Genomic DNA, 13,722 nt, shown 5'->3' on the forward strand with positions numbered 1-13,722 from the left:
AGAGAGTCATTTATATTGTAAGTGTGCTACAAAAATCGTTCTCTGGACATTATAATGCTGAATTCTTTTTGGTATAAAAAGGAAAATGTAAAATGTAAAATGTATAAATGACAGTCCACCACAATTCATATGCTACACTCTTCCTTGTTTTCTTCCCTAAAACTTAATCAAACCCAGGTAGGGGGAAAACTGAAGGGAAAAAACAGGGACATGATCTGTACAGTGTCAATGCGGTAAGCCAAAAACTTCTTCAAAGCATGTGTAGTGACTGAGAAGGGCTGATTATTCAAAGCGCATGGTCTTCCAAATCAGAATGAACCTTAAAGTAAAATGTCTCTTGACTGCAGGAAAAGAAAGCACAAAACTACCAGGAAAAAAACATTATATAAACTATCTACTAAAGGCTGTTGTTAATTCTTAAACATGTTAACAAAAAACTATTTGATCTGTTAAATCAGCTTTTAACTTGAAATATATATGTTAAAACAGGTTTAAGTATGATAATCCTAACTGAAAGTTCATATATACAAGACCTTAAATCAATGTAAATATTTTTTGGTCAGGAGACTGAAATTAGAAATGGTGCAAGTAAAAAGTATACTGCAGATCATAAGCGAAGAATTCATTAATTCAAAAACTTATCTATTTTCTGTGGGGAAAAGAGAAATCCTTTAACTCCTGTAAATGATGTGTTTCTACTTCAGCACAGTCAGATAATGAACGGTACCTAACCTCATAGTGCTATCACAGTTTTGTGCTAACTGGCAACACAGAAATTTCCTAACGTAGAGAAAAAAGCAAACAGGCAATGAGTTTTCCTATTTCAGTCCAGCACCTTGCTTTTGCTACTGTTTTTAGCTCTTCCCTCTCACAATTCCCTTCCCAAGCACTACATGGGATACAGCTGCTGCAACCTAAAGGTGTGTTTGAAGTTTGCATTAACAGTGAAGATGAAGCTACCATACGCATTTGCTTACATCATCATTCTCAGAAGCACTGGAAAATAGTCAAGCAAGGGAACAGAAGTTTTTCATTCTGGAAACATGCCATTAAGTGCAACGCCCCACCTCTCCCACATCAGCTACCCCCTTTTAGAATGCTGCTCACTAAAACAAAGAAACCACTCCATCTGCTGGAGAAGATAACTGCATGTATTGAAACGGAGGCTGAGGGGACACCTTCTCACTTTCTACAACTCTCTGAAAGGATGTTGTAGCAAGGTGGGTGTCAGTCTCTTCTCCAAGTGGCAAGTGATAAGAATAGAGGAAATGGCTTCAAGTTGGGCCAGAAGGGGCATTAAATTTGTCTGTGAAAGTGACTTAAAGACAACCAAAAATACAAAGAATGAAGTGCTTTCTGAGCTGCCAGAATTCCTCTGAATTTTTTTAAGCCTTGCTTTAAATCAGTCACCATGGCTTCTATGTCAGGCATCTATGGGAGTGCTGCCTTGAAAGTTCTATATAAAACTGCTTTTACTATCACTTCCCTTACTTTCACATGTGGCCACTGACTATAACCTGATATGCTTATATTTGCACTATAGCTGAAAACACACCAATAACTATATACTTCTGATATCTAACTTACATTCTCACAAAGAGGAAAAAAAGATACTGACAAGCTTCTTCCAGAAGTTACCTCTTCTGGCTTTTTTAAATAAGCCAAAGTGGTTTGATACCCACTTTTCCTTGTGATCTGTGCTCACTACTACCCACTCCCACACCAACGGTGAAAGTTCAGTGTCTCAGGCCAAGTCTGCTGCACTCATATGCCCATTAACTTCCTGAGACAGGCAACGCCGTGCACAGCCTTTACTACAATACTGCATCTACCTACTGAAGACTCAAAATGGAGAGTTTCTTACCGAAGTCTTAAGGATTAAAGAGTAAGTACAGTCACACAAATGAAGCAGGACTCTAAGGCCCCCAGCTCTGAGGATTCCCTGAGACTTAAAATACATATGCCAACACAGAATTAATTCACTGATTCAAACAAAAACATTCCTTGAATGTAGTAATTTACCTCACTAATTCCTCTCAAAGCAGTATTTTAGGACTTACCTGGATCTATTCCTTTCACCCCAGGCTATATCCCAGATTTAAAGAAGCAACCCAAAAAAGCATCATGAAGTAGTTTATGATGATAAGTAAATAAAAATAACCTGGTGAGGATTCCAGTCACTATCAAAGATTATAACAGTGTCAGCAGCCTGGAGATTTAAGCCTAACCCTCCAGCTCTTGTACTCAGCAAGAAGATGAAGTATTGTGACCCAGGTTCATTGAACTTCTTCAATAGAGCAGCTCGATCCTCTGATTTTGTTGTGCCTAAAAATAAATTAAAATAAAAAAAAGCATAACCACCCTGTAACAAAGATGTAAACTGAAATAATCTAAATTGTATGTCAGTTGCTAAAGGTACATGAGTAGGGTAATTTTAGCTCATCTGCTCTTTGCCAAGTCTGCCACATTTTCCATAATACAGAATAAACAGTGGCCATGAATGTTTTTGTCAACTACCCATCGTATCTAAGAGGTGGATTTCTACATATCTATTAAGCATTTCTTTTGACATTTCAAAAGTGGACTTAAAAACGCTGGCTAACATTATTTTACCTTCTTATGACTCACAAAATTTCAACTGAAGTTACCATACAGAAAGAGAAGACAGCTCCAGTTGATTAATGCCTTCTGGCCACAACAGCATCTAAATGTTTTAAAAAGTTACTTATACAGGGATTTACCAAAACATCAATGCTGGCCTTCAGAGTCATAATTAATACAAAGAATTGAAAATTATTAAAATGTCCTGTCAATGGCTGAGGGAAAGCAAGCAAGAAATTCAATCATAGTGAAAAACATGAAGTTCTGAAAACACAGACAAAGATCTAAATAAAAATCAAACCCTGTGCGCTCTGGCAACTGGATGAATTTCACGTACTTTGCAAATAGTCTATATGGATCACCTCATCTTATCTTTATGGATTTCTGTCTGTAACTGAAAGCCAAAGTAAGCCTGCTAATTTTTATTCAGGTATGAAAATATGTATGGAAGATGAAATTCTTCTATCAGTGTGGTGGGATGACTCCTGCTAGCTGCCAGTTGCCCACTCACCCTCCTCAGAAGTACAGGGGGAGAAAATAAGATGGAAAAGCTCCTGGGCTGAGATAAAGGCAGTTTAAGAAAAGCAAAAGCTGTGCATGCAAGCAGAGCAAGAAGAGAAATTTATTTACTACTTTCATCAGCAGACAGATGTCCAGCCACTTCCTCAGCACCCATAATGACTTGGGAAGACAAATGCTGTAATGATTAATATCCCTGCATCCTCTTCCTTCCTCTCAGCTTTTATTGCTGAGCATGTCTCTTCGGCCAGTTTGGGTCAGCTGTCCCAGCTGGGTCCCAGTTCACCCTCAGCCTACTGGCCTTGGGGGTAGAGAGGCCATCTGAAGAGAGAGCCTTGATACTGTGCAAGCACTGCTCAGCAAAAACCAAAATACTGGAATATTATCACTGATAGGCTATTAACCTTGCCTTGCCACAAATACAAAGCACAGCACAGTATATGCTGGTAAGAGGAAAGTTAACTTCATCCTGGCCAGAGCCAGTACAATCACACAGCCAACCTGCTGGCCCACAGACACCCAAATCCCTTGACTTTGGCAGAAAACATTGTATGTGAGAAGACAGCTGGGTAGAACTGACATATATATTACATTGCAGCAGGGAAGGTATCTGTCATCATAAAGCCAGAAAAGAAGAAAAAAGGGTTCATCTCACCAAAGTTTTACCTGCAACATCGTAAGGAAAACAAGGAGCTATATTTACTGTACCGTGTACTGCCACAGACATTCCGCATGAAAAAGAATTCATTTTAAAATACATGGTGTAAGGTAATTTACAAGATTTTAAATGTAATCTAATTAATTTTTATTGAATGGAAGCGGGCCAGAGGTACAAGGAGGGTTTTGCTAGCATGGTACAATGTTCTTCAGCCAGTTTTGACAAACACATCCTGTGGCACAGTGAGACAGCTCATTTGCCTCTCTTACGTCAAGTAATTTTCTGAACTTGTTTATACTTTCGTAGTATTACATCACAGCACTAGTATGCTACAAAGACACTAGGAGGAGAGCCCAGGTCCCCCATGACAAAACTAATAAAACATGATACCTCCTAACTCTTTTTTTTTTTCTCTCTCTCTCGCTCAGCTTACCATCAAGACGCAGGTAGAGGAAATTTCGAAAGGCAAAGTAGTCTTCCATAATGGTCATTAGAGACGTCATTTGACAGAACAGCAGCACACGATGGTTAGTAGCTCGTAACTTTGGTAGAATACGATCAAGTAGCTCAAACTTCCCTGAGGCCCGATAAAGTTCAGCTCTGTTGAACAGAAGCAGCACAGTAAATGCCAGAATGAGCCCACGTTTAGAAAAGTTTTTAGTCATTAACATGGCAATGTATAACAGAGATTAATTTACTTAATATAAAAAAGACTAATAGCACTTTTCTCTCTTTCAAATTGCTTATGTGGATTACAATAATATAAAAACCCCACTCAAGTGAATTCCTCTTAGGTAAGCCTTCTCTTCAGTTACAAAAACTGTGTAGACTTTCAACCACACAGAACACCTTTCCTTATGAAACTCAGTTGAGTTTCATGATTCATCAAAAAAACCACTGCCTCTCAGCTAGATAAGCATTTTATCAGTTAAAAACATTCACCTGGTAGTTTTGCTTTTTTTGCATTTTCTGCAGCTGTAAGCTGTATTCATCAGGCACATGTTAGAAACAATTACCCTTCCACTCAACTACCATGCACATGAAAGTGAAATATTCCAAACTGAACTAATATTTGGTGATAATGGGAGGAATCTGACAGAAGATATATTCTTAGCCTTATAACCTTAGCCATCCCGAACAACATTTAGTTGCTTTGTTTAGCTGCTTTTCTGTCTCCTATGCTAAGAATTCCAAAACATACTCCTATCGCTGAAATTCAAGTCATAACTGAGAAAATGAATGTAAGTAAACAGGATGGCTAAATCAGCATCACAGTGACATGCTTTATAAAAACAAATTTCACTTTGAAACCTTGAGTCTGTACTCTCAAAACACAATTTATCTTTAAAAACGGTATACTTCAGTCCACAAGATACATGGCCTTCTGATACGCATACAGATGTAATCAGCAAAAGACTAAACTGTTTAGGAGACAAATATTCTGGTGTACTAGATAAGGAGTCAAACAGTCTAGTGTACTAGTTAAGGAAAAAAAAATGTCATTAACACCTGAAGAGGAAGGGGGTCAGGAGGAAGAGACACGCCTTTCCTTTAGAAAGCATCCATTTATAGATAGTTGCACAAAGAAGTGCCAAGAACAAAATTCAAATCTATTTTATTTCAAATAATGAAAAGAAATGCTACTTTAATTTGGAATAAAGATGGTAAAGAGGGAAAACTAGATGACAAAAGTAAGAAAGAAAATGCCAACTGCTCTCTCTGAAGAGTCATTACAGTGGATTTCAGATGGTATCTAAGCTATTTCAAAATAAGGGGAAAGGAAGACGACCTTTTACAATCTTCTCTGCCTGTCCTCCTGAAAGAGATGGAGAGTCATGAAAACTTATAGCACTGTTATCTTTTGCTTTAGGTATGTGCCCTGTGCCTCCTCTGCCTTTCTACACACTGCTTGAATTTGTTAGCATGTACCTTCTAGAAAAGGAATGAGATATGTTAGTTCCAATACAATATTATGAACAGGAGGAAAAACTGAGTTACCCGTTGATGACACCATTTGAGTAGCCTAAATGTTCAGCGAAGGATTCCTGCAGAGTTATAAGCAATAAACAGATTGTATTACAAACTACATGATAACCCAAAGTTATGCATTCTTAGACCAGTTAAATTAAATATATGAATGTTGGGGCTGGAGTTCCATTATATATTCCAAGTCATACTCTTGAAAACCACATTAGAGCAACCGTGCTCTGCTTAACATTTTTCTGTACTACCATGACTTGAAACTAACAGTTTGCAGAAGTAACTTCTGTCAGCTTATATTTTTGCAGATTAAAAATACAAAAGAGAACTGAATTAATTCATACTAATCCCTGGAAGATCCATTTGTAAATTACTTAGCTTAATTAATTAGCATACAAGAGAACAAAGAGTGAAAACTACAAATAGTACACTGCAGTAGGTACTTAATTATTCACTCCTAAATGTATTTATAACACCTTCTATCTTTCCAGACGTATTCGCTACATTTACGTACTTTTGGTCCTAATGAGACATGCTATATAGATAGTTCATTTTTGCTGGAAAAACCAAGGTGGATAGAAAAGGACAATTTTGATTGATATTAGCAGCCTGCTAATTACAAAGATCCTACACGTGGAATATTGAACTACATCATAAATAAGGTCTAAGTAGAGACCAAGTTACTCTGGAACACCTTAAAATCAAAAAAGCCTTCATTTATTAACGACAGTGTCTCCACAAGATTAAATGCTTTAAAAGCAGACATCAGACTACCAGTAAAAACCTGGCAGTTGGTCCATTTGTTTCAAAAAATTAAAGGACCGTAATGATGTTTTTAAACGTGTCCTTTTCAGCACAAATGATGTGGTCAGAGATGTCCACGCATATGCTTAATCTGCAGATTTCCATTATGTTAGCTATCTGAATAACAGCAACTCTCAAAATCAAACTTGTCAGACTCACCTCGATGTGTTGAAACATGTATGGGTGATTGCATATCTTTCGCAATTGCATGATAGTGTTCATAAGTGTTTTTGCCCCACCTTTTCCCTATGGGTACAAACAATGCAAATCAAATGATGAATCCAATTTCTTAGCTTATTAATGAAGTTTTTAAAAGATATTTTTAAATGCAGGCATAAAAATACTTCTACCCCAAACCTGAACATTGCATCACTAATAAAAACCAAACCAAACAAAAACTAAAAGAACAAAAAAACAGAAGCGACTGGGAAGGTGCTTTGCCGGATAAATTCATCTATCATAAGGATGCTCTGTAATAAAAAAGGGAGATTTGCAAGTAATTATGTATCTACATTCAGTATTCACAGTGGGAAGCAAAGCACTTACTGTCCTGTACACTGCTTATTTATACTGTGTATTAGGAAACCATACAAACTCCACTGGATCTGAACCCTCTAACAGGAAACTATTCCTGCCAGATGCTTTTCAATGTTAACAGTATCTCTCCTGTCTGTTAATGGGTTTATCTTTCCAGGCCAAGTGAAAAGTACATGGCCACAGGCAGTTAAATCTAGAGATAACTGGGATACAAAATTTGTAGGACAAAAGTAAAGACATCAAACCTTATAAATTACATTAAAAATGAAACACATAAATTAATGTTTTCAAAATGCTCAAACTATGAAAATCATAAGAACCAGTTTTGTATGAAGTTTAAATAAGCACCAGCAAAGAAAACGATGATAAAGTAAGAATGAATTTAAAGTCACCCATTGTACCAATGCAACCTGCAAAAGGATGATGGAATGACAGTATGGGCTTGCATTGCATCAGTAGTATACACATAACACGGTGAAACATGAACTGTTACACACAGCTGTTCTGCGGTGTCTATTCAAGTATTTCACATTTATTTACACATGTGAAAAGTGTATACATATATAAACTAATGAACGACAACCTGTTCATTCTATATTAACTGATCAAGACCCATGATGGCATAATCAACATTTACTAATGCAGAGTCTAAATCTGACTACGTGACTTTGAATCCTACTGTTCTCTTAAAGAACTCTGTCATTAACACATCTCTTAAGTATGAATGCAAGCATTAAGTCCGAGCTGGCCAAAACAGGACTTAACTAATAGTTCTGACAGACAAGATGCATAACCTTCTGTGGCCAGTGCTGCACAACCACAATTACTCAGGTACATTACTGGATTAAACTCTGTCAAATGTAATGCTGGGTTTTGTTCAAATATTGCCTGCTTGTAGTGTATTCACTGTGTGTGTTCCTTGTGAATAGAGAGCACAAGCTCCTTCTAAAACAAAAGCACGTCTTATAAGAATCTCTTGTCTCTTGACGGTTATCTGCAGTTATAGCCTATATACTAACTTTTAAAAACAGAAATCATATTGGTAACAGGTATAATCACAATACATTGATTCTATGTGTTTTAGTCTTTCTTTTGTACCTTCTTATCTTTCTCAGAACCATCTGTGAGAAGGATTCCCTTGGCTTGCATGTGACGGTACAGGATCTTCTGAAGAGCTGACATATCGCATTTGATGACGTATTCCACCTAGGGTAAAAAAACCCAACAACCATAAACACACTGACATAATAATGTTAGTAGGATCTAACTGTAGGTTCTTGTCATCCTAAAACGCAAACTAAAAAGCTACTAAAGCTTTATTTGTACCCGAACACTACATACAATTCCAGTGAGTAGCAATCCAACTGCAAGCACAGCAATGAGTACCTCAAAAGATAATCTGTGAGAGTCAGAACTACTATGAGACAGCTGGATACTGAAAAGGTAACTGCAGAATTGCCAAAAAAAAATTATTTTCTCATTCTGTAAGTTTAACAATTTTAAAAAGTAATTAAAAAATAATCTTATGTTTAATAAGCAATTTTAAAACTATGTTTAATAGCCTGCGGACTTGATTGTATCTGTAAAGCATTATAAAAATATAAAGTAAAGCAATATGAAAAAATTCAAAGCATTATAAAAATATTACCATTGTACACCTAGCAAATAAGCATCCCTCAGTGTGTAATCAGCACTGTGCTTACCTAGGTTGGGAGAGAAATATGCCTTTTCCTCAACATCAACTAAAACATAAGTATGAAACCTAAATTCATTATGACTTCTTGTTCAGCTTTGTAAAACTGTATTTCTTGAAGCAGTTTTTGACTGCACACTATCTTTAAATCCAGTAATACCCTAATTTAACCCATTTTTTCTAGTACCTAATTTCCAGACTACAGTCACCTGTTTTTTAATAAGTTACATAAAATAAAAAGTCACGACAAAGCCACACTAGTGGCTAGAAATCTTTCAAGTGATGACTAAAAGTATAAGCTTCCTAATGTTTAGAAAACAAATCTAATAAAAATTACCTGTTTATTTTCTTTTCAGAAAGACAGGAAGATTAACTCATTAAAGAGAACTGACTGTTTCTTCAAAGGCTTCATTTACCAAGACACTTAAGATCAAATGAAACTGATTAACAGGCTTCAGTCAACCAGCTGAGTCCTCATGGCTGGACTAACTGCTTTTTTCTTACATAAGATCAAGAAAACAGAAAGAAACATGGTCCTTTCCCATTGTGTATGTAGCCTCTAAGTCCTCCTCTTCCAATGTATTAATGTGTTTATCAAATACAGTGGCTCTAACTGGCAGAAATTTGAACAGTAATAAAGATTTTAGTCATGAAATGTTTCATTCTCTAATAAATGGTTCTGAGCATCTGATACTTGAAGAAACAGGAAGTCAAAACAGTAATAGTGCTCACAACATTATAAAGATGAGAAAAAAATTAATAATCGGCTTTCCCTTGAGTACTGTCTCTACGCATCTGTACAAAGCTCTTCATTCATTCAGCCAACTGAATGAATGACTTACAAAAATTTCATTTGGTATGGTTTTAACTCAGTTGACCTTAGCACCACATTTTCCCTAGTACATATTCAAATTTACATCTTAATTAGCTGATGTTGTTATTCTGGGAAGGGTGAATGGGAAAAGCGATGCAGGACCGCAGAGGAGGACAGGGTGGGGCAAAATGAGTTGCATAGGGATAAAAACAGTCTTTCAAATCAGAAAATAATTTTATGTTCTATATTAAAAAGCCACTAATTAAAAAAAAAAACAAACTTCACCCAACTCCCAGAATATTAACACTATACTAATATTAAGCAGGACGAAATTCTGCTTGCTTTAGGAAGTCCAGTAGTCCTTTAATTATTTCAGTGAACCATCTAAGGGAGCAAAGGTTGTACGTCGTGCAGGGAGGATGGGACAGGACAGAATCTAATCCTCAGTGTAGGTTGACTCACAGTCTGAAATAAATTGTGTGTCTTACATGTATAACTAAAAACCAAATTAAAGCTGTAAGACTGGTGAGAAATCCTGAGAATACCGAAACTTCAGGTACTCAGGCTTCCTCAGTGGCTAACTTTCTTTGCACACTTATAAACAAACCAGCAAGAACAGATGCTAAAGAAGTAGTCTTGTGTGCAACAAATCTGAAAAAGGAACGTTACATAAGGCTTAAAAAAGGGTATTAAACCCCCTGTACAATTCCTCTCATTGCAAACCTTTTCCGGCAGTTGAGACTCAACCTCTTTCTTCAATCTTCTCAGCAAGAAGGGTCGGAGCACTTTATGGAGACGACGGATGATCAGAATAGTTTCTTCCTCATTTAAGTCCACCTACAGAAGTTTATAAAAGTGTATCATGTAATAACTTCTCTCACATGAAAAGCTAAATGTGCAATAATTGTTTGCATGTTACAACCAAACTAACTTTGAGTCAAAAAAGACACCAATACTAAAATTTTCTGGCTTTATAAAAAAAAGTGGCTTTTAGTTACAGGAATTCCCTAAGTACCAGGCAGAGATCAAACACTAATCCTTCTGTATAATTGTCTTTCTGTTTTCATCAAAGTGGCTTATTTCTGATGTTTTATAAAAAAAACCCTGCCACAATACCCTTTCTCCAGTCATGGCAAACGGAGCGTTGAACCACTGTTCGAAGGTGCTACAGCTCTTGAAAATGGTTGGGAGCAGAAAATTGAGAAGAGCCCAAAGTTCAGGCAATTTGTTCTGCAATGGAGTCCCAGTCAGCAGTATTCGTCTAGGGGCCACATAGTGAGTATTTAGGACCTGAGTCAGCTTGCAGTGATGATTCTTCATTCGATGGCCTTCATCTACTATCATGTATTTCCATCGAATCTGGAAGAAAAAGAAGACAGGTTGGCAAAATCAGAGCAGGTCATACTCAGCCAAATCCTTCCCAACCAGTGTAGAAAAAAAGTATTTCAAACCTGAGACAACAGACATTCTCATTTATGAGAAAAGCCAAATCAAGCATCATCCGAGTACCAGTGCCCTTGCAAGCAGCAAAAATAAGAAACAAACACTTGGTTTGTTGAATCTGATGCTGAATTCTGACTTGAATTGAAACAGCAAACACCAGATTTCTGGGGTAGAGATTAGAGTGACTGGCTTTTCAAGGCCAGATTATGGTCACAGGGTAAGGAAGATACCACAACATAAACTTCAGATAAACTTGTCTGCAGTAAGAGACTTGACACAAGACAAACGTATTTTCAGACAAAATATCTATGCTCACAGACAACAGCAACCCTGAATTTTATTTCAGCTTATCCTATGTTTTTACTCAAGAACAAATCAGCATAATTACAATCATCTCACCTCAGTTACTGCATTTTCAAATGAAGTTTCTCTTTCTTAATGTGAAGAAAGTTTTAGTGCAGCTACAGCAGATGTTGAAAGAAATGCGTTCAAGTTGTTACTACATGTACTATAACATGGGCAGACAACACATGTGCCACACTGACTCTATGACTAGGAAGGCCTCTGTGCTTTCTTAGGTTTGACTAATTCCATTTTGCAGGACAGGCTGAATAGCATAGTACTGTCTTTCCTATCCTTTAGCAAGGGTGGAAAAAAAACAGGGGGGAAGGAAAACTCTGCAGCTCCAAGCTGTTCTCAGGTGTTCAGAATTACATTAAGAAAATGCACTGCCTTTGAATCACAGAAGAAAAATTAGTAATCTACATATACAGTACGTAATAGAAAGAAATAAAATTATAATTAACAGCAAAGGGACATTAGAACCATATGGTTTCTCCATACAGCAAAATACTTCCTTATTCTGCTTTGTGTGTACATGAAACAGGCTTACAGTACAGTAGCTTTTAAATTAATTAATTCCATTTGAAATACACCTGTTGACCGTTATTGAACCTTTAAGAACTGGGTCATGTAAAGAGCGTAGTAATTACCAAATTCATTATACAAGTAGCTATTTAGTCATTTTCAGAAAAGTGACTACATGATAGTGAGCTTCAGATCAGAAACAAGGGAAAAAACACCAGGGCTGCAGATTAGGTTCAATGTCATTAAGCAGAGGAGAGAAAAGTCACATTATTTCACGTTATACAGGCTGGTATACAATACTGACAGAATTGCACAAAGAAGTTAAGTCTCCTGGCCACATTCAGGAAAATCCTGGTATTTACAGAGAGAAGAGCAGTGGCTGAGAAGTCAAATCACAAACAGTGGAATAGAAAAGTAAATGAAAATTTAACTCTTTTTGAAGGACAGAAAACTCTGGACTTCCCTACAAAACAAAATGTGTTTTGTGCTATGCACCATTTGAAGGTGTCTTGAAGTTAAAAGATGATAGTCATTATTACCTTAGCGAGGATATGTTTGTCCTTTATTATGTACTCATAAGTCGTCAAAAGAACATTAAATTTTCCACTTCGAAGCTGAGGAACAAGTGAGCGGCGCATTGCAGGTGTACCCTAAAAGAGGAAAAGGAGTAGTTACTCTTTCTTCTGATCAGAAAAATAATATTGTTTTTCTGAATTAGCAGACACAGAGCAACGACATGAACTTGTAATCCTACAGTACTGCACACAATGTATTTCAGACTTCCTCAGAGTGCCTTCCTTAAATGGTTGCTAGACTGCAAAGCAATGTTTATGGGCACTAGAAACATGCCGCTAGTGGCCTAGTCCCCTCACAAATCGCTTGGCCATACCACTACTACAGCAGCCAAACAGCAAAGCATTCAGCTATGTATAAATCATGTAGTTACCATCCGTATTACTCTCATCAGAAGCACTGTAATGTGATAATTAACAATCTTATTCTGCATTTCACAACATGAAAGTAATTACAGTTTAATACAGTCTTCTTAGTATGATTAACTCTCACTGCTTAGTACCTGACAAAACCTCATGATCAAACAGTTTAGAAATACATGCAAAGGCAGAGGAAAAACTGGCTCTATTCTCATCCCTTCAACTCTGTAATAATATAAAAAGCAAATCAAACCTTGTAAGATATCTTCACCACGGAAGGAGCCCATTTGTCAAATTCATATGTCCAATTCGATAAAGTCCTATCACAGAGATTATAAAGAAAAGTAATACATTTTTCATAGTTTGCAGGTCAAACTTTGTAAGCATTTCCAAGTGGTTGTCAACTTTTCAACACATTTCAAGCAATCAACCTCCATAATTAATAGTGTATTTTAAAAAATGCACTTTATATACTGTAATAAAATATCAGCATCTCTGAGAGGGGAGTAAGAGAAAAAAGTGTGAAATGCTCTTTCACCTCATGTTCAGGGCCTCTTTGAAAACAATTCAAGTATTTTGTGCACACCTTTGTATTTTGGAGGCTATTAAGGACAGGAAAGATACCCTGAACAAAAAAATACATCTGTAAGTTCTCTTAAACTATTTATCATCAGCTTCATTAAGTTGCTAATAGAATCAATCTGTGTTCTACTCTACCTGATTAGAACTACACACAGTGCAGACTAATCACTCACAGTGCCAGCCAGGGTCCCTGTGCAGGGCCATTTTTGCACTGTTTCTTCCGTTTGATCACAACAACTAGGTTTTTATAGCTAAGCTATAAAAACTATCGCTTTTTCCGCCCGCCCCCCCC

General features: G+C 36.8%; 1 protein-coding gene across 1 annotated transcript in view; it reads right to left on the reverse strand.

The window, feature by feature from the left end:
* Positions 1–13,168, reverse strand: part of LOC104494575 (probable global transcription activator SNF2L2) — a gene marked incomplete at its 5' end in the record, with an annotated part of 16,425 nt that extends 3,257 nt beyond the window's left edge. The window contains 9 exons of the mRNA XM_010137432.1: positions 2,162–2,325; positions 4,212–4,378; positions 5,777–5,823; positions 6,722–6,808; positions 8,198–8,305; positions 10,330–10,443; positions 10,723–10,965; positions 12,456–12,566; positions 13,102–13,168. Coding sequence (XP_010135734.1) covers positions 2,162–2,325; positions 4,212–4,378; positions 5,777–5,823; positions 6,722–6,808; positions 8,198–8,305; positions 10,330–10,443; positions 10,723–10,965; positions 12,456–12,566; positions 13,102–13,168 — 1,108 coding nt within the window. The remainder of the gene's footprint in view (positions 1–2,161; positions 2,326–4,211; positions 4,379–5,776; positions 5,824–6,721; positions 6,809–8,197; positions 8,306–10,329; positions 10,444–10,722; positions 10,966–12,455; positions 12,567–13,101) is intronic.
* Positions 13,169–13,722: the final 554 nt, after the last annotated feature.

Source organism: Buceros rhinoceros, unplaced genomic scaffold, assembly GCF_000710305.1.
Source record: "Buceros rhinoceros silvestris isolate BGI_N320 unplaced genomic scaffold, ASM71030v1 scaffold46405, whole genome shotgun sequence".
NCBI lineage: Eukaryota > Metazoa > Chordata > Aves > Bucerotiformes > Bucerotidae > Buceros > Buceros rhinoceros.